This window comes from Hyla sarda, chromosome 5 (genome assembly GCF_029499605.1).
Source record: "Hyla sarda isolate aHylSar1 chromosome 5, aHylSar1.hap1, whole genome shotgun sequence".
Classification (NCBI taxonomy): Eukaryota; Metazoa; Chordata; class Amphibia; order Anura; family Hylidae; genus Hyla; species Hyla sarda.
In genome coordinates, this window is record NC_079193.1 from 74,622,459 (window position 1) to 74,649,143 (window position 26,685).

General features: G+C 42.6%; 1 protein-coding gene across 3 annotated transcripts in view; it reads right to left on the minus strand.

Moving 5' to 3' along the window:
- Nucleotides 1-26,685, minus strand: part of DNAH11 (dynein axonemal heavy chain 11) — a 324,054-nt gene that overhangs the window by 250,704 nt on the left and 46,665 nt on the right. For all 3 annotated transcript variants that reach the window (XM_056519699.1, XM_056519698.1, XM_056519697.1), the window contains exons 8-15: nt 19,586-19,819; nt 13,386-13,553; nt 11,881-11,997; nt 10,948-11,085; nt 10,740-10,858; nt 10,402-10,597; nt 7,987-8,091; nt 2,652-3,047 (exon numbers count right to left, since the gene is read on the minus strand). In XM_056519699.1, coding sequence (XP_056375674.1) covers nt 2,652-3,047; nt 7,987-8,091; nt 10,402-10,597; nt 10,740-10,858; nt 10,948-11,085; nt 11,881-11,997; nt 13,386-13,553; nt 19,586-19,819 — 1,473 coding nt within the window. The remainder of the gene's footprint in view (nt 1-2,651; nt 3,048-7,986; nt 8,092-10,401; nt 10,598-10,739; nt 10,859-10,947; nt 11,086-11,880; nt 11,998-13,385; nt 13,554-19,585; nt 19,820-26,685) is intronic.

Below are 26,685 nucleotides of genomic sequence, written 5' to 3' on the forward strand. Positions count from 1 at the left end.
TTTATGCCAGAACCGCTGTAAAATCAGCCACCCCATGCAAGTCACCAATTTAGACATCAAATGTACATAGTGTGCTCTCACTCCTGAGCCTTGTTGTGCGCCTGCAGATCCCTTTACACCCACAAATGGGGTAGTTCCGTATTCAGGAGAAATTGCATTACAAATTTTGGGGGTCTTTTTTTCCTTTTACCCCTTGTGAAAATTAAAAGTATGGGGCAAGTCCAGCATGTTAGTGTAAACAATTTTTTTTTTTTTTTTTACACAAACATGCTAGTGTAGACCCCAACTTTACCTTTTCACAAGAGGTAAAAGGAGAAAATGCCACCCAAAATTTGTAATGCAATTCCTCCAGAGTACGGAAATACCCCATATGTGGCACTAAACCGTTGCCTTGAAATACGACAGGGCTCCAAAGCGAGAGAGTGCCATACGCATTAGAGGCCTATTTTGGGGATTTGCATCCGCCACCAAAACACCCTTCAGCAGTGATTCCCAAACAGGATGCCTCCAGCTGTTCAGCTGTTGCAAAACTACCAGCAAGCCTTGACAGTCAGACTGGGAGTTGTTGTTTTTCAATAGCTGGAGGCTCCATTTTGGAAACAGTGCAGTACAAGACTTTTTATTTTTTTATTGGGGGGGGGGGGGGGGGGTTATGACTGTGTAGGGGTATATGTATATGTAGTGTTTTACTTTTTATTTTGTGTAGTGTAGTGTAGTATTTTTAGGGTACATTTCTCGCTGGGAGTTTGAGCTGCGGCGGAAAATTTGCCGCATCTCAAACTTGCCGCAGTAAACTGTACTCTGTACATTCACATGGGGGGGGGCAAACCTTTAGCTGTTGCATAACTACAACTCCCAGCATGCACTGACAGACCATACATGCTGGGAGGTGTAGCTATGCAACAGCTGGAGGCATATTGGTTGCGCAACACAGAGTTTGTTACTTAACTCAGTGTTTTGCAACCAGTGTGCCTCCAGCTGTTGCAAAACTGGAACTCCCAGCATGTACAGTCTCAGTACATGCTAGGAGTTGTAGTTTTGCAACAGCTAGAGGCACACTGGTTACAAAACACTGAGTTAGGACACAAACTCTGTTTCACAACCAATGTGTCTCCAGCTGTGTCTGCAACACTCAGCATGCACTGACAGTCGAAGGGAGTGTTGAGAGTTGTAGTTTTGCAACAGCTGGAGGCACACTGCTAGAACTCCCAGCATGCCCTTTGGTAGTCTGTGCATGCTGGGAGTTGTAGTTATGCAACAGCTGGATGCACACATTTTCACAGAAAAAATGTGCCTCCAGTTGTTGCATAACTACAACCCCCAGCATGCATAGACTACCAAAGGGCATGCTGGAAGTTGTAGTTGGAACTCCTGTTGTTGCAAAACTACAACTCCCAGCATGCCCTTGGCTGTGCATACTGAGAGTTGTTGCTAAGCAACAGGAGCCTCCCCTCCTGCTGTATCCTGCCGCTGGGACCGCTGCAACATCTCAGGGGATCCCCGTCGGACAAGGGAGAGGTCGGAGACCCCGACTGACCCCGGTCGCCACGATTACCGCCCAGCAAGGCAGTAATTGGTTGGTCTTTCCAACCGATGTATCACATGCTCGGACACCCCATTTCACCTTTTTTTCCGGGTCACCAGAGACCCCATTGACCCGGAATTTCCGGTCTCAGGTGCAGTCATCCCGGTCCGGTCCCCGCCCTGCGCGCGGCAGGGACCAAAATTCCCACAGGTGTACAGGCACGCCCTGGGTCCTTAAGTACCAAGGAACCAGGGCATACCCATACGCCCTGGGTCCTTAAAGGGGTACTCCGGTGGAAAACCTTTTTTTTTTATCAACTGGTGCCAGAAAGTTAAACAGATTTGTAAATTACTTATATTAAAAAATCTTAATCCTTCCAGTACTTATTAGCTGCTGAATACTACTTTTTAGAACACAGTGCTCTCTGCTAACATCATGACAACAGTGCTCTCTGCTGATACCTCTGTCCATTTTAAGAACTGTCCAGAGTAGGAGCAAATCCCCATAGCAAACATATGCTGCTCTGGACAGTTCCTAAAATGGCCAGAGATGTCAGCAGAGAGCACTATGCTCGTCATTTCAGCAGAGAGCCCTGTGTACCAAAAAGAAAAGAACATTTCCTCTGTAGTATTCAGCAGCTAATAAGTACTGGAAGGATTAAGATTTTTTTTAATAGAAGCGATTTACAAATCTGTTTAACTTTCTGGTATCAGTTGATTAAAAAAAAAAAAAGTTTTCAACCGGAAAAAAAAAACAGCACCATCACAGGTGTGATGCTATCTGTGTTTCCTACCCTGAAATATCCTGAAAAACTTGTGGTAGACTTACTTTGACTTTCAACTGATCTCATTGTTATCTATTAGATGATAGAATATATTTAAGATACAGTTTACCCTATCCTACCCACTGATTTTCTTAAATATTTTTGACTCTTATGTGTGTATCTAAATAGGAATAGTAATTATTCTTTTAACTATATCTTACAAATTCTATCAGGATCTTCAAGTATTAAAATTATTTTGTCTGTTTGACTTAAATAAGACTTTCCACTGAGAACATAGTGACTACATAATACCTATAGTATAGCTCTATAAAAAAAAAAAATTTAAAGACACCAACAAAGTACCTCCGCAAGACTGCGTAATTTATAGCCATCTTCTTGGATAGATTTATACTTTTTACTTAATCTTTCATTTTTATCTTCAAGATTGAGAAGAGATTCTTTTTTGTTTTCTTTCCGTGAAAACAATGCCTGTTCAGCCCAGGAATTCATAATCTGCTGCATTGTTGTTATATTATCTTTAGATTTCTGTAACCTCCTTTCCAGATCATAGATTACAGACTTGACTTGAACAATGTAATCCCAACAGTCTTCACTGTTCCATGTGTATCGTTCCTCTGCAGCTCTCAGCTGTTCATCGATAGCCGCCATGTCATCCTTAATCAAGGGGTATTCTACTTCCAGCACAGTCGTCTTCACTGTATTATACCAATGGACCATAAGCTCCAAGCTGCCCATATACTTTAAAAGAAAAAATTATAATATTAAACTTTTGCTATTAATATAATGTAATATATTCATTTTAGTTAAAAAAAAAATTGCATAGAAGTGAAATTTTGTGAAAGCCTACCATTTTTGCTCCCAGCTCTGTCTAACACGTATGACACATATTGACAATAACTAATTGTAACTGTATAATGATATATTCAGAGTACCAAGTATATCTTATTTTACAATGTGACATTGATGACATAGGATAGGGCTTCTTCACGTTGCTGTTGAGCTCTATGGCGCTCTGTTATGGCAGTCTATTTTATGATCCTCTAACAGAAAGCCACATGGATTTAGTTAGACAAAGGCAGGATGGAGTCTCTTACCTGGGGTCTCCTAGGCATGTTCACAGGTGGGTGGGATTTTGTAACATTAGTCAAAGACCACCTGTGGACTGGATAATGGGTGGAGAAAACATAATAAAAGCCCATTGAAGGGGACCAAACTCTCTTTTTCTTCCGGGCCAGCAACAATAACCCCTTCCATTCAACTTCCTGGTGGGACACCAACTCCCTTTCAACTTCCTGTTTGGGCCTGATCCTAAGACAAAGGACTGCAGCTACTCCCATGCCTGTCTTTGTTGCTGATACTTGCCATAAGGGTGCCCCGAAGCTAAGTATTTTCAGTTATATTCTTTTGTGTGTTTTATATATAATAGTTGTATAGATTAAGGAAAATCCACCCAAATAGCCAACAGATCGTGTCTTCTGCTATAATTGTTGCATATGTGTTTCCTTACACTGCAGATTTAAGTTTCTAGCTATTAGTATTAGAGTGTGTTTAGGTAGTTGTATATTAAACATCTTTATGTAAATTAGAATTATAGGGAGAGACTGTTGATCCAGGGATTTATTCTGACTGCCATATTTGAAGTCAGGAAGGAATTTTTTACCTCTAGTATGAGTTTTTTTTTTTTTTTTGCCTTCCTCTGGATTAACTCAGTAGGGACTCATTAGGGATATAGGTTGAACGTGATGGACTCTGGTCTTTTTTCAACCTTATGAACTATGTTGCTATGTTTATTTCTGCCAGTGTTTGGGTGTGTAGTGTTAATTTGTGCATTGGATATTAGGATATAACTCTTCCAAAATTCTTAACAAATAGGTTGGTCTGTGGGGTGTTTATGAATGCATTTGGTCTCCGGTAATACTGCTTAGTTAAGTGTCTGGCCTTTGAATATATTGTATTCACTAGGCCACATGGTGGCAGCCATTTTGTATCTCAGATGCATGGTCTGCAGATATTTAACTGGTTGTATAACCTTTGAAGCCAAATCTAATTCTACCCCAAAGCCACGAACCAATGCATGCTCTATTGGCAAGTCCGTTATAACAACAGGAGTTTAGCGGAGAACAAAATAGCGCATGCAATATTTTTTCTCTGGTAAGTTACCGAATCCCCAACAGACCCCATTCAAGTCAATGGGATCTGTTGAGACCCAGTGAAGACCTGGTGGTGTATGTTGTGTTCCAACCTATCTCAGGGCTGGGTTTATATATGTGTTGAAGGCTCTGTTGGATTCCACCATTGTAAGTACCTTCCAAAATACCAGACACCATGCCAGAAATCCTGAAGACCCTAATAAAGTCAATGGGCCAGTTGGGCGCTACTGGTGTCTGGCGTAAAACAGATCTGTGAGCATAGTTTTTGAAGTAGAACAATAAAAGGAAAATGGCTGGTGTGAGCCCAGCCTAACATAATAATTACAATATGTGAATAGTTGCAGCAAGCAAGAGATACAGTGGGGAAAAAGGTAATTAGTCAGCCACCAATTGTGAAAGTTCTCCCACTTAGAAAGATGAGAGAGGCCTGTAATTTTCATCATAGGTAAACTTCAACTATAACATAAATAAAACATAATGAGAAATGCATGTTGTCTGATTTTATTTGCAAAGTATTTGGTCACCTACAAACAAGCAAGATTTCTGGCTCTCACAGACCTGTAACTTCTTCTTTAAGAGTCTCCTCTGTCCTCCACTTGTTACCTGTATTAATGGCACCTGTTTGAACTTGTTATCAGTATTAAAGACACCTGTCCACAACCTCAAACAGTCATACTCCAAACTCCACTATGGCCAAGACCAAAGAGCTGTCAAAGGATACCAGAAACAAAATTGTAGACCTACACCAGGCTGGGAAGACTGAATCTGCAATAGGCAAGCAGCTTGGTGTGAAGAAATCAACTGTGGGAGCAATTATTAGAAAATGGAAGACATAGAAGACCAATGATAATTTCCCTCAATCTGGGGCTCCACGCAAGATCTCACCCTGTGGTGTCAAAATCATCACAAGAATGGTGAGCAAAAATTCCAGAACCACACAGGGGGGGGGGGGAGCCTAGTGAATGACCTGCAGAGAGCTGGGACCAAAGTAACAAAGGCTACCATCAGTAACACACTACGCCGCCAGGGACTCAAATCATGCAGTGTCTGATGTGTCCCCCTGCTTAAGCCAGTACATGTCCAGGCCTGTCTGAAGATTGTTATAGAGCCTTTGAATGATCCAGAAGTGTATTGGGAGAATGTCATATGGTCAGATGAAACCAAAGTAGAACTTTTTGGTAAGAAGTCAAGTCGTTGTGTTTGGAGGAGAAAGAATGCTGAGTTGCATCCAAAGAACACCATACCTACTGTGAAGCATGGGGGTGTAAACATTATCCTTTGGGGTTGTTCTTCTGCTAAGGGACCAGGATGACTGATCCGTGTAAAGAAAAAAATGAATGGGGCCATGTATTGTGAGATTTTGAGGGAAGACCTCCTTCCATCAGCAAGGGCATTGAAGATGAAACATGGCTGGGTCTTTCAGCATAACAATAATCCCAAACACACCACCCCGGCAAGAAAAAGTGGCTTTGTAACAATAATTTAAAGGTCCCGGAGTGGCCTAGCCAGTCTCCAGATTTCAACCCCATAGAAAACCTTTGGAGGGAGTGAAAGTCTGTGTTGCCCAGCAACAGCCCCAAAACATCACTGCTCTAGAGGAGATCTGCATGGAGGAATGAGCCAAAATACCCACAACAGTGTGTGAAAACCTTGTAAAGACTTACAGAAAACATTTGACTTCTGTCATTGCCAACAAAGGGCATATAACAAAGTATTGAGATGAACTTTTGTTACTGACCAAATACTTCTTTTCCACCAAAATTTGCAATTAAATTCTTAAAAAATCAGACAATGTGATTTTATGGATTTTTTTTCTCATTAGGTCTCTCATAGTTGAGGTATACCTATGATGAAAATTACAGGCCTCTCTCATCATTTTAAGTGGGAGAACTTGCACAATTGGCGGCTGACTAAATACTTTTTTTCCCCACTGTAGGTGCAATGACCATGTGGATGGTATCCTTATGTAGGCTTTGTTAAAGTCTATTTCTTACGTATCACCTTAGATCACATCAATGTAAGTGTTTGTTTAAAGTCAGTCATGTTTAATGCATCCACATACACATTTATCTGGTGTCAGGATGCCATTGTGGTACTTGTGACCATTTGCAGGCATCCTCCATTGTATGAATTTTTTGCTGGGGATCACTCTTAGCAACGGTTTACAAGTGCAGGACCTCCGCCCCAGCAAAGGTGCACAACTGCACTTGGGGTTGAGTTTTCCTGCTATAACCATGTTCATGCAAATATAAGCCGTTAGGTCTTTGCTTAAGGCTTATACTAATGCACCCTTTAATCTTGCTGGGTAGCATTAGGGTTTCACCTGTGAGGCCTGCTATAAATGAACCAACCAGGGTGGGGCTTGTAGCTTATCTACTCCCTCCCATTGTATGTGTGCTTAGATTCACACTGGAGGTGACTGAGGAGCAATCTGCAAGTCGGGCCTATGGCTGCCGTAATTTGGTTCCTGGTTTTATTTATCTGGCCAGGTAGGTTAGTTGATAGGACCCGCACCATTTGAGAAACCTTGGCGTGGTGTGCGGGCTCAAGTGTGTCCTTCATATAAGCATATACTGGCTAATGTCTCAATTTGACATCAGTTTTGAGGGTTAGCTAATGTCATTGTTTACATTAACCACAGTTGTGAAACCACATTGTGATCCATAGGTGCAGGTCCTCCACTCCAACGTAGGTGCACAACTGCACTTGGAGTTGAGCACCTTGTATCACCTTAGATCACATCAATGTAAGTGTCTATTTCTTACTTACTGAAAGTACTACCAATACTTGTGTATTCGGTTACCTAGTTCACATAGTTACTCAAAATTTGTTAAAGCATGGTTAATGGGTTTACTCAAGGAATCAACCCCCTATTGTAATATATTCAGCTTGTTGATCAACATAAGTCTAGCTTCTGAAACCCCAGGATCATCAGCTTTTATTGCTGGAGGCAATTTTGGACAGCTAAGCTATGTTTTCTCCACTCTGGCTCAGAGAGAGTGTATAGGAAGGGACTGTTTTTACATGGTGGATATCAATTACAGATACTTTTTACACAACTTTGTTTTCAAATTGTAAACCTAAAATTAAAAACTTTACATTAAAACAAATCCTCTTTCTTATAAGATGGTTGTCAACTAATAATAGCGACTATCCCAAACAAGTAAGTACGTTGATTTTTGGTGCTAATTTGGAAAAATATTTTTAATGCTATAAGGCTGGGTTCACACTACGATTTGAACTGCGGTTCCCGTATATGGCTGGGAGGAGGGGTGGGCGGGGCTTAATCGTGGCGCCCGCACTCAGCCGTATTCGGAAACCGTAGTTAACGTATGTCTATGAGCTGACCGGAGTGAACCGCAGCCTCCGGTCGGCTGCTTTTTCGGCCGTATGCGGTTTCCAGACAGCAGGCAAAAACGTGGTCGTGGTCTAACTTGATTTTATCAGGTAAACGGTATGGTACTTGTTATGACAGTCAGTAATTTATAATTAAAAATGTCAAAAGTTTTACCATGAAACAAACATACCTTGTGTAGGATTTCCTTCTTTGCAAAGATACTTAAAGCAGCTTTGGGCAGATCTGTATGATTCAGTATTTGAAGATATTTCACTTCCTGTAGCACTGCTACCAACTACAAGAAGATACAATAAGATAGATACAATAAGACAGAAACAAAATAGTCAAAGTCAAATATACTGTATATGTACTTTCCATGATGCGCTACACCAATAGTGTAGCCCATCATGAAGACAATGTAGCATGCTCCCAATTATGACGCACCCTACGTCTGTATATATTATGTCTGATATTATGTCTGTATATACAGTACTCTACAAAAGCTTAAAGTAGGTGTAAAAAACCTGCTTCAAACAAAGAAAACATTCAAAAATAGAAGTTTATTTTTGTCAAATAACAAAATGCAAAAGAGAATTAAAAGAAGAGAAATGTAAATCAAATCAATATTTGTGGCTGTCAGTATCCGAAAAAGCTTGAAAGGGGGTACAAAAAAAATGCCAGAAGGTACTTAAGACTGAAGAGTTAAAATTTGAATTATTTGTCTGTAACAGAAAGTAGTTACCGTATTTTTCGCCCTATAGGACGCACAGGCATATAAGACGCACCCAATTTTAAAGGTGCAAAATCTAGAAAAAAAAGATTCTGAACCCAACAGTGATCTTCAACCTGCGGACTTCAAGATGTTGAAAAACTACAACTCCCAGCATGCCTGGGAGTTGTAGGGCTTGCTGGGAGTTGTAGTTTTGCAACTTCTGGAGGTCCGCAGGTTGAAGACCACTGGTATAGGAGGTAATACTCACGTGTCTCCGCCGCTCCTGACCCGTCACCGCTCGTCACCACTGCCCTGGATGTCGCTCCATCGCTGTCGCCACGTCCCCGTGCTGTCACCGACGCTCCGGACGTCTTCTTCCCCGGAATCCACGCTCTCCATCGCTTTCATCACGTCGCTACGCACGCCGCTCCTATTGGATGACGGGACGGCGTGCGCGACGACGTGATGACGACGAAGGAGAGCGCCGGCCATGCAGGGGATCCCGGCCCAGAGCAGACACCGAGGAGGCAGGTAAGGTCCCTCCCGGTGTCCTGTGAGCTGTTCGGGATGCCGTGATTTCACCACGGCGGTCCCGAACAGCCCGACTGAGCAGCCGGGTTAGTGTCACTTTCGCTTCAGAAGGATTAATACAGGGCATCATTGCGATCGGTGATGTCCTGTATTAGCCGCGGGTCCCGGCCGTTGATGGCCGCAGGGACCGCTGCGATAGGTGTGTATTCGCCGTATAAGACGCACCAACTCCCCCCCCCCCAGTTTTGGGGAAGAAAAAGTGCGTCTTATACGTCGAAAAATACGGTAGCTCACAGAAGGGCTGTAGAGAGGTAAAATAATAAGCGGTACAATAATGAGTGTCTGCAAGCAACAGTAAATCAAGTTGGAATCAAGTTTGGGGCTGCATTTCAGCAAATAGAGTTGGGGATTTGGACAGGATTAGCTTAGGTCTACACCACTATTTGTGCCACCGAGGCATGGATACGTCAGGAAACAAAATGACATGCCAACGTTTACATGCTCAGACAGGCATGGGCCCAGTTCATTTCAATAGCCCCAATGTAGTCAGCTAGTGACTACATTTAGTTAATTTTCAGAACGCATTAAAGTTTGGTCTCTGAAAGTGCAGCAAACCACACTTCTCAGTCCGAGCCAAAGCTAGGAAAATGACTCAAACCCGGGCCATGGAAAGGAATGGATATATCGTCATTGTCACAGTTTCCCAAAATGTCTAGGCACAATTCCTGATGTGAACGAAGCTTAAGTGGTGTTCTCAATGCTGAGAAATACAGGTAGATACTTATTAGTTATTTAATACCATCAGGGATTTGTCTGATTGGCTTTAAGTACATTCTGCAGCAGGATAATAAAGCCAAACATGCAATCAATGTCATAAAGAACAAAGAATCCTGGAAGGGATGATATGTCCCCCACAGAGCACTAATCTTAATATTATTGAGTCAGTCTTAGATTACATGAAGAGAAAGACAGATTTCAGCAAGCCCACATCCAGAAAGAATATGTGATTAATTCAACAAGACGTTTGGAACAACCTTCCTACTGAGTTTCTTCAAAAACTGTGCAAAAGTACACTGATGCCGTTTTAAAAACTCACAAGTTTTGTTTTTGGGACTCGAAGCCTAGTAGACTACCCTTTTGAATATATATTCTGATATACATATATTGCAGTTTTAAAGAAGAACTCCAGTAAAAATTAACTTATCCCCTATCCACTGAGAGAGCCGGGGTCCTGCCCCGTCTACTACTTACCCCGTATCCTTTGGATAGGTGATAAGTTAATTTTTTGCCGGAGTTCTCCTTTAATGCGCATGAGGTCTAAGTTTAATTCATTTTTATTTCCATAATTAAAAAACAACGTACCTTGGGATCAAAGTTGACTTTGAGAAGACCGTCATCATTGTTACGTTTTAAGAGAGGTTGGTCTAGATTAAAATTGCAAATATCATCAACTTTAGATATCCACTGGTCATATGCTTTGTCTTCATGTTGGTCTAGTAAAGTCATCATCTCCATATATTTCTGGTAAATGGATGAAGCTTCTGGACTTTCCATGCTTCTAAGAAATGCCAGATATAAGAAAGCTGAGTATTGATAATAGTGTGCTCATTCAATAAAAACAATACAATGATTTCACAGATTGACCTACATTTGTCAGCACAATTACAAGCAATAACATAAGGTATACTATAGCAGCTTACCCATGCTGGATGAATCTGAAATTTGACCACATTGTCTGTATTCTGTCCTTGAGTTCCTTTGTCCATTTCAAGATTCCAGAAAGGATTGGCATATTTTTGTGTACGACACAATTTTCCATCTGTAATAAAAAGAATATATAAAGAGTATGAGTACAGTTCCATGAATTTCATAGTTTAGTATAGGAAATTACAAGGATTTGGTACTGACCTGTTTAACATGCTCATCATACAACAGTTTGCATGTATCAAGCTCATCACTATACATCTGGAGAAGTGTGAAAAAGTTTGGTCCGAATAGATCTAATATGGTCCGTCTTTCAAGAAAATAACCAGAGATGGCCAGTAACTACAATAATAATAAAGAATTGAAGAGTCATATGGAGAATATGGAGTGAAAATACAACATCATGTGGATTTTAATAAACTGAACCGTTAGTCAAAGGCCTCTTCTTGCCCATAGGGCAACCAGGAGGATCATGAAGGAATGAAGATACCCTGGTTAAAGTGTACCTATTGTGCGCAAAAAATGAGCCCGCATACGGCCCCATATGCGGAAAAATATAAAAGTTATAGGGGCCAGAAGATTACAATTTTAAACGTATGAATTTTCCAGCATATAGTTATGATTTTTTCCAGAAGTACCACAAAGTCAAACCTATATAAGTAGGGTATCATTTTAATCATATGGACCAACAGAATAAAGATGTAATTTTTACCGAAAAACAGAAGCCCCCAAAATTTACGAAAGGGTGTTTTGTCTTCAATTTTTTTTTTCACAATTATTTATTTTCCCGTTTTGTTGTAGTTTTTTGGGTAAAATTACTGATGTCATTACAAAGTAGAATTAGTATGAATAAGGCTGGTCTGTCCGGCTGAAACGCGTAAGCTTGTGTCCTGCTGTCCTATGGCTTGAATCTACAATAAATTTTGGCTTTTATTGCACGTTATCCTGCGCTGGACCATCTATTTCTTCAAAGTAGAATTGGTGGTGCAAAAAATAAGCCATCATATGTATTTTTAGGTGCACAGTTTAAAGAGTTATGATTTTTTAGAGGTAAGGAGGAAAAAATTAAAGTACAAAAATTCCTGGTCCTTAAGGGGTTAACAAAAGTGACAATTTAAAGCTTATACACAAATTTACCTTGAATGCAGACTCTAAGCCAGAACAGTCTTTAAAAGCAAGACATATAATTGTTGCAATTTGAGTCTCCAGGTCTAAAACTTTGGCTTTAAACTCTGTGTAATCATTTTCAAACTCCTGTAATAAGTAATAAAACACATATGATTTAACCAAATATTTTATATATATATATATATATATATATATATATATATATAAAATTTTGCAGATTCATATTATGCCACATAAATGGGAATAGAATGTTACAGCATGTTACTGAACCATATAATAAAAGACACCATAATAGCACTCCAGCTTAGGCCCCAATCCTAATATCAGATGGTCCGGCAGAGTTTCTCTCAGGCATGGTAGTAAAACACAAGAAGGAAACAGTTGTCAGAACCAATCCAATTGATCTCAATGGGCTTGTTTCTGATATCTCGCATGCCAGCTGCAACACCAGACAGGTCCAGGAGATATGTAGCTGATCGCTGGGGGTCCGACTGCTTGGGACCCCCAGTGATCTCAGAGACCGTGCGTGTGGTAAACGGCACGCGCTCCTTTCGCTTCTATGAAGAGACCTGAGTAAAGCACTCAGGCATCATCTGCGCTCCCATAGAAATTAAGGGAGTGCATGCCGTCTACCGGTATATGACACATGCTCCTCATTGAGAGAGTAGAGGTCCTGTTCCGGAGATCGCTACCTATAGATAAGGGAGAAGTTAATTTTGGCTCGAGTTTGCCCCCAACCACTTCCTAACCCATGACATATATGTATGTCATGGGTCGGGTGAGTGGACATGATGCGGACCCGCAGGTCAGGTCGGCATCATAACCGTGAGATGCCTGCTGACATCTGCCAGCAATGACGGACATCGGAGATAGTCTGTTGTCTGTCATTTAACTGGTTAATTACTGTGATCTATATAGAGAACAGCATTTAAATATTAAATGCTGCTATTCCCTGGTGTCTTGTGGTCCTATAGCCCCATAGCCCTTAGCAATTGAGCACAGATTCCATGGATCAATGTAATGCAATAGCATTACCTTGATCTACGTAAGCTATCTAAAAAGAAATAAATACACATATTTAGTATCACTGCGTGTGTAATTGTCTTAACTATTAAATTATTATGTTTATGATCCTGCATGGTGAATGTTGTAAACGCAAAAAAAAATTCCAAATGCCAAAATTGCTGATTTTTGGTTAAATTACATCCCTTAAAAAAGTAATAAAAATTTTTCAAAAAGCCAGAACTAAACATAATTAGTGCAGTTAAAAACAACAGCTCATGTCGCAAAAAATAAACCCTAACAGCTTTGATGGTGGAAAAATAAAAAATTAAGTTATAGGGGTGAATATGGTAATGAACAAAGCTTTTTTTTTTCTTTATAAAGTTTTCAATTTTTTTTTAACCATAAAACGAAACAAAAATTATTCAAGTTGGTATTATTGGAATTGGAAAAGATTTAAGTGGACCCCAAGAATCCACATAAGAAGCTGATCTAGTTAAGGAAGGTAGTACCAGGTTTGTATAATCTGTTGGATCCTGTGAGCTTTCTTTGAACACTTTGCATCTCTCATCAAAATCTGCTAGAAGATGTACGACCTGTTGAGTCAAGGAGTTCCCTTTGCTTCCTCCAAACTCCAGTTTTTCTAGCTTTTGAAATTCTAGTGTTGTTTTCAGTATATCCTACATAAAATAAAAATAAAAAAACAGAACAAAGAAACAAAGGGAAAAATAGCATTATTTAAATGCAGAAGTAGTTCTATACACTCTTCCCAGCATTATTTCTCTTATTAAAATCTTTACCACGGCACTGTATATTTTGCCTATTTAGTTGCCTTTCACAGTTTTTTTTTCCATTTCAAATGCATATATATATATATATATATATATATATATATATATATATATATATACACATATATAGACAGTCATGGCCGAAAATGTTGGTACCTCTGAAATTTTTCAAGAAAATCAAGTATTTCTCACAGAAAAGGATTGTTTTGCTATACACACATTTCTTCCCTTTGTGTGTATTGGAACTAAACCAAAAAAGGGAGGAAAAAAAGCAAATTGGACATAATGTCACAGCAAACTTCAAAAATGGGCTGGACAAAATTATTGGCACCCTTAACTTAATATTAGGTTGCATACCCTCCAGAAAAAAATTACTGAAATCAGTCACTTCCTATAACCATCAATAAACTTCTTACACCTCTCAGCCGGAATGTCGGACCACTCTTCCTTTGCAAACTGCTCAAGGTCTCTCTTATTGGAAGGGCGCCTTTTCCCAACAGCAGTTTTAAGATTTCTCCACAGGTGTTCAATGGGATTTAGATCTGGACTCATTGCTGCCACTTCAGAACTCTCCAGCGATTTGTTGCCCTTCATTTCTGGGGGCTTTTTGACGTATGTTTCGGGCCATTGTCCTGCTGGAAGACCAAAGATCCCGCAAAGGACGCAAACCCAGCTTTCTGACACTGGGCTGGACAGTGTGACCCAAAATACATTGGTAAGCCTCAGATTTCATGATGCCATGCACCCAGTGCCAAAGGCAGCAAAACAACCACAAACATCATTGAACCTCCACCATATTTCACTGTAGGTACTGTGTTCTTTTCTTCGCAGGCCTTATTTTTGATAAACAGTAGAATGATGTGCTTTACCAAAAAGTCCAAATCTTGGTCTCATCTGTCCACAAGACGTTTTCCCAGAATGATTTTGGCTTACTCAAGTTCATTTTGGCAAAATGTAGTCTTGCTTTTGTATGTCTCTGTCAGCGGTAGGATCCTCCTGGGTCTCCTGCCATAGCGTTTCATTTCATTTAAAGGTTGACGGATAATTCGCACTGACACTGATGCTCCCTCAGCCTGCAGGACAGCTTGAATATCTTTGGAACTTGTTTGGGGCTGCTTATCCACCATCTGGAATATTCTGCATTGACACCTTTCATCAATTTTTCTCTTCCATCCACGCCCAGGGGGATTAGCTACAGTGCCATGGGTTGCAAACTTCTTGATAATGTTGCACACTGTGAACAAAGGCAAATCTAGATCTCTGGAGATGTACTTGTAAACTTGAGATTGTTGATATTTTTCCACAATTTTGGTTCTCAAGTCCTCAGACAGTTCTCTTCTCTTTCTGTTGTCCATGCCTAGTGTGGCACACACAGACACACAATGAAAGACTAAGTGAACTTCTCTCCTTTTTAACTGCTTTGAGGTCTGATTTTTATATTGCCCACACCGGTTACTTGCATCAGATGAGTTTAAAGGAGCATCACATACTTGAAACAATCTTATTTTTCCACAATTTTGAAAGGGTGCCAATAATTTTGTCCAGCCTATTTTTGGAGTTTGGTGGGACATTATGTCCATTTTGCTTTTTTTCCTCCCTTTTTTGGTTTAGTTCTGATACCCATAAAGGGAATAAACATGTGTACAGCAAAACATGTGTTACTGCAATCCTTTTCTGTGAGAAATACTTTATTTTCTTAAAAAATTTCAGGGGTTCCAACAATTACGGCCATGACTGTATGTGTGTACACACATCAGTGGCGGATCCAGGGGGGGGGGGGGCAACGGGGCAATTGCCCCCCCCCCCACCCCGAGATTGCAGCATGGTGCACCCGCCCCACCACCTTGCATGGTGGAGTCGAAGCTGTAAGCTCCAGCTCCACCATTCACTAACCTTTCACACGATGGGATTACACAGCGTGTGAGCTACGGGGACGCGATCCACTAGAGGCCGGCGCGATGACGTCACATCATCGCGCCGGCGCCCGGAGATCCTGTCCCCGCAGCCCGCATACTGTAAGTACTGAAGAGTATGCTCAGGGCCCAGGGGATTTGGGGAACTATATCGTACAGGAGGAGGGGGAGGGGGATTTAAAAACTTGGGAAAAGGGAATATTTAATGTGAGGGGCTACAGGGCAAAGCACAGGGGGCATTATATGGGAAGAGCACATGGCAGGGGGCCCCCCTGTGCTGTGCCCCTCACATATAATGCCCCCTGTGCTGTGTCCCACACATATAAATTATATGTGTAGGGCACAGCACAGAGGGCATTAAATGTGAGGGGCATAGCACAGGGGGCATTATATGTGAGGGGCACAGCACAGGGGGCATTATATGTGTGGAGCACAGCACAGGGGGCATTATATGTGAGGGGCACAGCACAGGGGCCATTATATGTGAGGGGCACAGCACAGGAGGCATTATTTCATATAATGCCCCCTGTGCTGTGCTCCACACATATAATGCCCGTGCTTTGCCCCACACATATAATGCCCCCTATGCTGTGCCCTTCACATAATGCCCCCTGTGCTGTGCCCACATATAATGCCCCATAATGCACCCCTCATATATAATGCCCCCATCATGCACCCCTCATATATAATGCCGCCATCATGCGCCCTTCACATATAATGCCCCCGTCATGGACCCCTCACATATAATGCCCCCTGTGCTGTGCCCCTCACAAATAATGCTCCTGTCATGTGCCCCAAACATAAAATGCCCCCTGTCCTGTGCCCCTCACATATAATGCCCCCTGAGGGGACAGGATGGGGGCATTATATGTGAGGGGCACAGCACAGGGGGCTTTATATGTGAGGGGCACAGCACAGGGGGCATTATATGTGAGGGGCGCATGATGGGGGCATTATATGTGAGGGGCAAAAAAAACGGGGGCATTATATGTGAAGGGCACAGCACGGGGCATTATATGTGAGGGGCGCATGATGGGGGCATTATATATGAGGGGCAAAAAACAGGGGCATTAAATGTGAAGGGCACAGCACGGGGCATTATATGTGAGGGGCGCATGATGGGGGCATTATATGTGAGGGGCAAAGAACGGGGGCATTATATGTGAAGGGCACAGCACAGGGGGCAATAAATGTTAGGGGCACAGGACAGAGGGCATTATTATTATGTGGGGGGAACAGGACGGGTCATAATTATTATATGTAGGGGCACAAGATGGGGCATTATCACTATATGTGAAGGCACAGAGTGTTTTGTATTTCAGAAGTGTATTGTATATGATGAGGAATTTCTGGGGTGGTACGTTTTTTATGGGCCACAAAACATTTGGGTATTTTATTCAGAGGGTGCACTGCACAGCAAGTTATATTCAGAGAGTGCAGTGTGTGGTAGTATTAAATTTAGAGAACACAGTGTGTGGTAGTATTATATTCAGAGGGTGCAGTGTGTGATAGTATTATATACAGAGGGTACGGTGTGTGGCGGTATTATATTCAGAGGGTACAGTGTGTTGTATATTCAGGAGGTACAGTGTGTCAGAATTATATTCAGAGGGTGTGTGGCGGTATTGTATTAGAAGAATATAGTGTTTGGCAGTATTATAATAATTATTGTTTTCATATAGAGGATCAGAATGCGCTGACATAGAAACCATCTGGGCCTCAAGTTCTGCTGAGAGAAAATATAGCTGGAACAATTCCTGGCGGTATGTACATCTGGTATGTACATAGAGAAGACGTCACCTGTAGTCACTGATATCATTGTGTATTCTCCTCACTATAGAGAAGACGTCACCTGTAGTCACTGATATCATTGTGTTTTCTCCTTACTGTGTCCTATCAGAGCTGGAGTCACTTGTAAGTTCTGCAGTAATGATGGGTGAAACAACAACTCCCAGCATCCCCTCACCACTGCTTAGGTCATACTGGGAGCTATAGTTTTAAATGGTAAAAACCTCTTTAGCACTTTCCCATTCTGTGACAATTGGTGTATTTGATTATTATTCTGACCTGTGGCCTAAGAGTCTTAAACAAGGTTAGGACTGTATGATACATTTAATAATATTGTAAGTTCCGTGAGCAACATCTTGTTTTCTGTCCGCCAACACAAAATACTCTAATAGTGCTCCTCCCGAGACTCGACTCTGGATCCGCACCTGACACACACACACACATATACATATATATATATATATATATATATATATATATATATATACACACCCTGCTGCCCTAGGCACGAACATGCCTTTTTAGTTGCCTTTCACAGTTTTTTCTTTGATTTCAAATGCAAAAAGAGACAATAGCTTTTTATCACTTTATTATTAAAAAAAAAAATTTTTTAAATGATGGATGACAGTGCTCATGTATGCTGAATACTTTAAGTGATAAAAAAAAACAGTATATATAAGGTCATCAATAAGTGACCTAATATATACAGTATACAATATACAGTACAGACCAAAAGTTTGGACACACCTTCTCATTCAGAGTTTTCTTTATTTTCATGACTATGAAAATTGTAGATTCACATTGAAGGCATCAAAACTATGAATTAATACATGTGGAATTATATACATAACAAAAAAGTGTGAAACAACTGAAAATATGTCATATTCTAGGTTCTTCAAAGTAGCCACCTTTTGCTTTGATTACTGCTTTGCACACTCTTGGCATTCTCTTGTTGAGATTCAAGAGGTAGTCACCTGAAATGGTTTTCACTTCACAGGTGTGCTGGTGTGGAGGAGGTGTGATGGTGTGGGGGTGCTTTGCTGGTGACACTGTTGGGGATTTATTCAAAATTGAAGGCATACTGAACCAGCATGGCTACCACAGCATCTTGCAGCGGCATGCTATTCCATCCGGTTTGCGTTTAGTTGGACCATCATTTATTTTTCAACAGGACAATGACCCCAAACACACCTCCAGGCTGTGTAAGGGCTATTTGACCAAGAAGGAGAGTGATGGGGTGCTGCGCCAGATGACCTGGCCTCCACAGTCACCGGACCTGAACCCAATTGAGATGGTTTGGGGTGAGCTGGACCGCAGAGTGAAGGCAAAAGGGACAACAAAATCTCTGGGAACTCCTTCAAGACTGTTGGAAGACCATTTCAGGTGACTACCTCTTGAAGCTCATCAAAAGAATGCCAAGAGTGTGCAAAGCAGTGATCAAAGCAAAAGGTGGCTAGAACCTAGAATATGACATATTTTCACACAATTCCAAATGTGTTAATTCATAGTTTTGATGCCTTCAGTGTGGATCTACAATTTTCTAATTCATGAAAATAAAGAAAACTCTGAATGAGAAGGTGTGTCCAAACTTTTGGTCTGTACAATATATAAATATATATACACATATATATATATATATATATATATATATATATATAGATAACTGACCAAAGAGCCACTAAAATTGGAGGAATGACGATGTATTGTGGAATACTTATAATAAAAAAATAAGCAAATCAGAAATTAATATTAGTATGGTTTTCTAAAAAAAAAAAAAAAAAAAGTAGCTATGCTAAACAGAAATTTCTTTCAAAAAATGTATCAATTTACTTTATATACACTGTCAGAACAGAACAGATTCAAGCATTATTAATCTGAGGAACACAAGCACAACAATAGAAACTGTGCACTGGGGCTCTTAAATTTATTTTAAGGTTCAATGCCTTAAAAAAATAAGATCTGCCTATATATCCAATTAAACATAATTGTCGAGGTCAATGACTGTGTCAAAGAAATCTAATTGCGCTAATAATTTTAATTATAACCATGAGAAGAATGTATTATATCAAGCAGAATATAAGTCTTATGTAAGCAGAGGAAGTAGTGTTTTTCATTTAAAAAAATGTTGTGTAGATCAGCTCATTTGCAATTCATAGCACATAAATATAAGTATTTTTAGCACTCGTATCTGAATAGGATAGACTTAAAAGAATTAAATACCTCAATCTTCTTTAAACGCTCATGGAATCTGTCATATCTGGCAAACACCAGTTGAGAGCGAAAATCCCAAGGTTTAAATTCATTACTGTCTCGGTAAAATGACCCAAGATTTTTTCTGTGACTTTGAAATGAATGCTTGAAGGTCCTAAGGACATTCACTGCAATTTGTACATGCTCTAGTGCTTCCTCTGTTTCCTCCTTGAAGAGATCTTCCGGTGAAAGATATAATTTTGCCTAGAATTTAATAAGCGACAATCAGACTGCAAGCTTGAAACTGAACAAAAATAATGAATAATCATGATACAATGAATCATATTCTAGATTTGATAAAAAGATGAACTGCATGGACACTGATCAAAACAATACTCCCAATGCAGAACATTACGTTTATGAAGTTCATCAATGTATCTATCTACACTTGAAGTCATTAATACATTACATTATTTACATACCTTAAAACTTACTATTCCAGACTTTTAATTCTAGTACACATTCCCTCTCTTAGGTCACTAAGGACCAGTCCTAGAGATGAGCGAACTTTTGAAAAATTTGATTCGGCCGATTCACCAAATTTTTTGAAAAAAATAGTTTCGAACCAAATTTATTTTTGGCGAGTCTATATTAAAAACGGCTATTTATGGCCTACAGAGAGCCTCAATAGGGGTGTACAACACTTTGCTGTGTTCTAACACGCATATGGAGTGTGCTGGGGTAGTGAAATAATACTGTTATTCAGAAGAACATGCAGATTACAGGCATCGCTATTAGAATCGCTTCCGCAGAGCGGCACAATGACAGAGCCTGGAGGTGGCATCAGTATGAGGAGACCATATAGTGGCTAAATGACACAGGCTGGAGGTGTTGGCATCATGAGGAGACTATATAGTGACTGAATGACACAGCGTGGAGGTGTTTGCAGCATGAGAAGAGCATATAGTGGCTGAATGACACAGCCTGGAGTTGGCTGAAGCATGAGGAAACCATATAGTGTCTGAATGGCACAGCCAGGAGTTGGCAGCAGCATGAGTAGACACTAGAGCTTCCCGATCCCTAAGAAAAAAAGACGAATTTTGAAATTTAAACGGAAGATTTAGGGTAGCCAGTGCTACCATAAAAAAATGTTTAGGCCCAGACCCAGGCCCAGCAGCATCAGTAAACCATATATTGACTGAATGACACAGCCTGGAGTTGGCAGAAGCATGAGGAGACCATTCAAATGTAAGAATTTTAAATAGAAATGTAAGGCTTTTAAATTGAAATTGAGGGTTGTTAAATTGAACTTTTAACTCCCAGGTTTTAGTGTCCCAGGCCCCGGCGTGTGAGTACAAAGGACCAAAACTAACAAGAAGTCACATGTCACATGGCAGCACAATGACAGAGCCTGGAGGTGGCAACAGTAGGAGGAGACCATATAGTGGCTGAATGACACATCGTGGAGGTGTTGGCAACATGAAGAGACCATATAGTGGCTGAATGACACAGCGTGGAGGTGTTGGCAGCATGAGGAGACCATACAGTGGCTAAATGACACAGAGTGGAGGTGTTGGCAACATGAGGAGATCATATAGTGGCTTAATGACACAGCTTGGATGTGGCTGAAGCATGAGGAAACCATATAGTAGCTAAATGACAGTGTGGAGTTGTTGGCAGCATGAGGAGACCATACAGGGGCTGAATGACACAGTTTGGATGTGGCTGAAGCATGAGGAGACCATATAGTGTCTGAATGGCACAGCCTGGAGTTGGCAGCAGCATGAGGAGACACTAGGGCTTCACAATACCTAAGATTAAAAGACGAATTTTGAAATTTAAATTGAAAATTTAGGGTAGTTAGTGCTACCATAAAAAAATTTCAGGCCCAGTCCCTGGCCCAGCAGCATCAGTAAACCATATATTGGCTGAGTGACACAGCCTGGTGTTGGCTGAAGCATCAGGAGACCATATAGTGTCTGAATGGCACAGCCTGGAGTTGGCAGAAGTATGAGGAGACCATTGAAATTTAATATTTTTCAAGTTAAATTTAAGATTTTGAAATAGAAATTAAGGATTTAGAAATTTCACTACTCTGCCTGACATACTTATTGCGTATATGAGGGGAGTACAATACGCTTCACTGCACTTAAAAACAGTATTTGTCTAGAACAGCAGCAGGTGTGTACTATTGCCTGTCCTATCACAGTATATAGACCCTTAACAGATAAAAAAGTACAAAATAGTACACTACTTAGATGTACTGTAGGTATGTGGTATGCACTTATGAGGGCAGAAAAATGTGCTACAGTATGCTTAAAAATACTTATTTTTACCTGTGTCCCAGTGTCACGATGCCGGCTGGCAGGTAGTGGATCCTCTGTGCCAGAGAGGGATTGGCGTGGACCGTGCTAGAGGATCGGTTCTAAGTCACTACTGGTTTTCACCAGAGCCCGCCGCAAAGCGGGATGGTCTTGCTGCGGCGGTAGTGACCAGGTCGTATCCCCTAGCAACGGCTCAACCTCTCTAGCTGCTGAAGATAGGCGCGGTACAAGGGAGTAGACAGAAGCAAGGTCGGACGTAGCAGAAGGTCGGGGCAGGCAGCAAGGATCGTAGTCAGGGGCAACGGCAGGAGGTCTGGAACACAGGCTAGGAACACACAAGGAAACGCTTTCACTGGCACTAAGGCAACAAGATCCGGCGAGGGAGTGAAGGGGAAGTGAGGTGATATAGGGAAGTGCACAGGTGTAACCACTAATTGGAACCACTGCGCCAATCAGCGGCGCAGTGGCCCTTTAAATCGCAAAGACCCGGCGCGCGCGCGCCCTAGGGAGCGGGGCCGCGCGCGCCGGGACAGAACTGACGGAGAGCGAGTCAGGTACGGGAGCCGGGGTGCGCATCGCGAGCGGGCGCTACCCGCATCGTGAATCGCATCCCGGCCAGAGGCGGTATCGCAGCGCCCCGGGTCCGTGGAACCGACCGGAGCGCTGCAGTGAGAGGAGTGTAGCGAGCGCTCCGGGGAGGAGCGGGGACCCGGAGCGCTCGGCGTAACAGTACCCCCCCCCTTGGGTCTCCCCCTCTTCTTGGAGCCTGAGAACCTGAGGACCAGACTTTTGTCCAGGATATTGTCCTCAGGTTCCCAGGACCTCTCTTCTGGACCACAACCCTCCCAATCCACTAAAAAGAAGGTTTTCCCTCTGACCTTTTTAGATGCTAAAATTTCTTTGACGGAGAAGATGTCCGAGGAGCCGGAGACAGGAGTGGGGGGAACAGATTTGGGAGAGAAACGGTTAATGATAAGTGGTTTAAGAAGAGAAACATGAAAGGCATTAGGAATACGAAGAGAAGGAGGAAGAAGAAGTTTGTAAGAGACAGGATTAATCTGGCGCAAAATCTTGAAAGGACCAAGATAGCGTGGTCCCAACTTATAGCTAGGGACACGGAAGCGGACATATTTGGCGGAGAGCCATACCTTGTCTCCAGGGGAAAAAATGGGAGGAGCTCTTCTTTTCTTATCCGCGAATCTCTTCATGCGTGAAGAAGCCTGTAAGAGAGAATTTTGGGTCTCTCTCCATATGATGGAGAGATCACGAGAAATTTCATCCACAGCGGGCAGACCAGAGGGCAAGGGGGTAGGGAGGGGGGGAAGAGGGTGACGGCCGTACACCACGAAAAACGGGGATTTGGAGGAAGATTCAGAGATTCTGAAATTATACGAGAATTCGGCCCAAGGTAGAAGATCTGCCCAGTCATCCTGGCGGGAGGAAACAAAATGTCGTAAATAGTCACCCAAGATCTGGTTAATTCTTTCTACTTGTCCATTGGATTGAGGATGGTATGCAGAAGAAAAATTTAATTTAATCTTGAGTTGTTTACAGAGAGCCCTCCAGAATTTAGACACAAATTGGACGCCTCTATCCGAGACGATCTGCGTAGGCAACCCGTGAAGACGAAAAATGTGTACAAAAAATTGTTTAGCCAACTGAGGCGCTGAAGGAAGACCAGGAAGAGGGATGAAATGTGCCATTTTGGAGAATCGATCAACGACCACCCAAATAACAGTGTTGCCATGGGATGGGGGTAAGTCAGTAATAAAATCCATACCAATCAGAGACCAAGGTTGTTCGGGAACAGGCAGAGGAAGAAGAAAACCAGCGGGCTTCTGGCGAGGAGTCTTATCCCGGGCACAGATAGTGCAGGCTCGCACAAAGTCCACCACATCAGTCTCTAGAGTCGGCCACCAATAGAAGCGAGAGATGAGTTGCACAGATTTCTTGATGCCCGCATGACCTGCGAGATGGGAGGAGTGACCCCATTTGAGGATTCCGAGGCGTTGGCGTGGAGAAACAAAGGTCTTTCCTGGTGGAGTTTGCCTGATGGAGGCTGGAGAAGTGGAAATCAGGCAGTCAGGAGGAATGATGTGTTGAGGAGAGAGTTCAATTTCAGAAGCATCTGAGGAACGAGAGAGAGCATCGGCCCTAATGTTCTTATCAGCAGGCCGAAAGTGAATTTCAAAATTAAATCGGGCAAAGAACAGAGACCACCTGGCCTGACGAGGATTCAGCCGTTGGGCAGACTCGAGGTATGAGAGGTTCTTGTGATCGGTGTAAATAATAACTGGAAATCTTGATCCCTCCAGCAGATGCCTCCATTCCTCAAGTGCTAATTTAATGGCTAGAAGCTCTCGATCCCCGATGGAGTAGTTCCTCTCCGCCGGAGAGAAGGTCCTAGAAAAAAACCCACAAGTAACAGCATGCCCGGAAGAGTTTTTTTGTAGAAGGACAGCTCCAGCTCCCACTGAGGAGGCATCAACCTCCAATAGGAAGGGTTTAGATGGGTCAGGTCTGGAGAGCACGGGAGCCGAAGAGAAGGCGGACTTGAGTCGTTTAAAGGCGTCTTCCGCTTGAGGAGGCCAAGACTTGGGATCGGCATTTTTTTTGGTTAAAGCCACAATAGGAGCCACAATGGTAGAAAAATGTGGAATAAATTGCCTGTAATAATTGGCGAACCCCAAAAAACGTTGGATGGCACGGAGTCCGGAGGGGCGTGGCCAATCTAAGACGGCAGAGAGTTTATCTGGATCCATTTGTAGTCCCTGGCCAGAGACCAAGTATCCTAGAAAAGGAAGAGATTGGCATTCAAACAGACATTTCTCAATTTTAGCATAGAGTTGATTGTCACGAAGTCTCTGAAGAACCATACGGACATGCTGGCGGTGTTCTTCTAGATTGGCCGAAAAAATTAGGATATCATCAAGATATACAACAACACAGGAGTATAACAGATCACGAAAAATTTCATTAACAAAGTCTTGGAAGACAGCAGGGGCGTTGCACAGGCCAAAGGGCATGACCAGATACTCAAAGTGTCCATCTCTGGTGTTAAATGCTGTTTTCCACTCATCCCCCTCTCTGATGCGGATGAGGTTATAGGCGCCTCTTAAGTCCAATTTAGTAAAGATGTGGGCACCTTGGAGGCGATCAAAGAGTTCAGAGATGAGGGGTAAGGGGTAGCGGTTCTTAACCGTGATTTTATTAAGTCCGCGGTAGTCAATGCAAGGACGTAGAGAGCCATCTTTTTTGGACACAAAGAAAAATCCGGCTCCGGCAGGAGAGGAGGATTTACGGATAAAGCCCTTTTTTAGATTCTCCTGGACGTATTCAGACATGGCAAGAGTCTCTGGGGCAGAGAGAGGATAAATTCTGCCCCGGGGTGGAGTAGTGCCCGGGAGGAGGTCGATAGGACAATCATAAGGCCTGTGAGGAGGTAGAGTCTCCGCTTGTTTTTTGCAGAAAACATCCGCGAAGTCCATATAGGCCTTAGGGAGACCGGTTACTGGAGGAAGTACAGAGTTATGGCAAGGGTTACTGGGAACCGGTTTTAGACAGTCCTTGGAACAAGAGGGCCCCCAACTCTTGATCTCCCCAGTGGACCAATCCAGGGTTGGGGAATGAAGTTGAAGCCAGGGAAGTCCAAGGAGAATTTCCGAGGTGCAATTGGGGAGGACCAAAAGTTCAATCCTCTCGTGATGAGATCCGATGCTCATTAGAAGGGGCTCCGTGCGGAAACGTATGGAACAGTCCAATCTTTCATTGTTTATACAATTGATGTAAAGGGGTCTGGTGAGACTGGTCACTGGGATGTTGAACCTGTTGACGAGAGAGGCCAAAATAAAATTTCCTGCAGATCCAGAGTCTAAGAAGGCCACAGAAGAGAAGGAGAAGGCAGAGGCAGACATCCGCACAGGCACAGTAAGACGTGGAGAAGCAGAGTGGACATCAAGGATTGTCTCACCTTTGTGCGGAGTCAGGGTACGTCTTTCCAGGCGGGGAGGGCGGATAGGACAATCCCTCAGGAAGTGTTCGGTACTAGCACAGTACAGGCAGAGGTTCTCCATGCGGCGTCGTGTCCTCTCTTGAGATGTCAGGCGAGACCGGTCGACCTGCATAGCCTCCACGGCGGGAGGCACAGGAACAGATTGCAGGGAACCAGAGGAGAGAGGAGCCGAGGAGAAGAAACGCCTCGTGCGAACAGAGTCCATATCTTGGCGGAGCTCCTGACGCCTTTCGGAAAAACGCATGTCAATGCGAGTGGCTAGGTGAATAAGTTCATGAAGATTAGCAGGCATTTCTCGTGCGGCCAGAACATCTTTAATGTTGCTGGATAGGCCTTTTTTAAAGGTCGCGCAGAGGGCCTCATTGTTCCAGGATAATTCAGAAGCAAGAGTACGGAATTGTACGGCATACTCGCCAACGGAAGAATTACCCTGGACCAGGTTCAACAGGGCAGTCTCAGCAGAAGAGGCTCGGGCAGGTTCCTCAAAGACACTTCGAATTTCCGAGAAGAAGGAGTGTATAGAGGCAGTGACGGGGTCATTGCGGTCCCAGAGCGGTGTGGCCCAAGCCAGGGCTTTTCCAGACAGCAGGCTGACTACGAAAGCCACCTTAGACCTTTCAGTGGGGAACTGGTCCGACATCATCTCCAAGTGTAATGAACATTGGGAAAGGAAGCCACGGCAAAGCTTAGAGTCCCCATCAAATTTATCCGGCAAGGATAGTCGTAGTCCAGAAGCGGCCACTCGCTGCGGAGGAGGTACAGGAGCTGGCGGAGGAGATGGTTGCTGGAGCTGT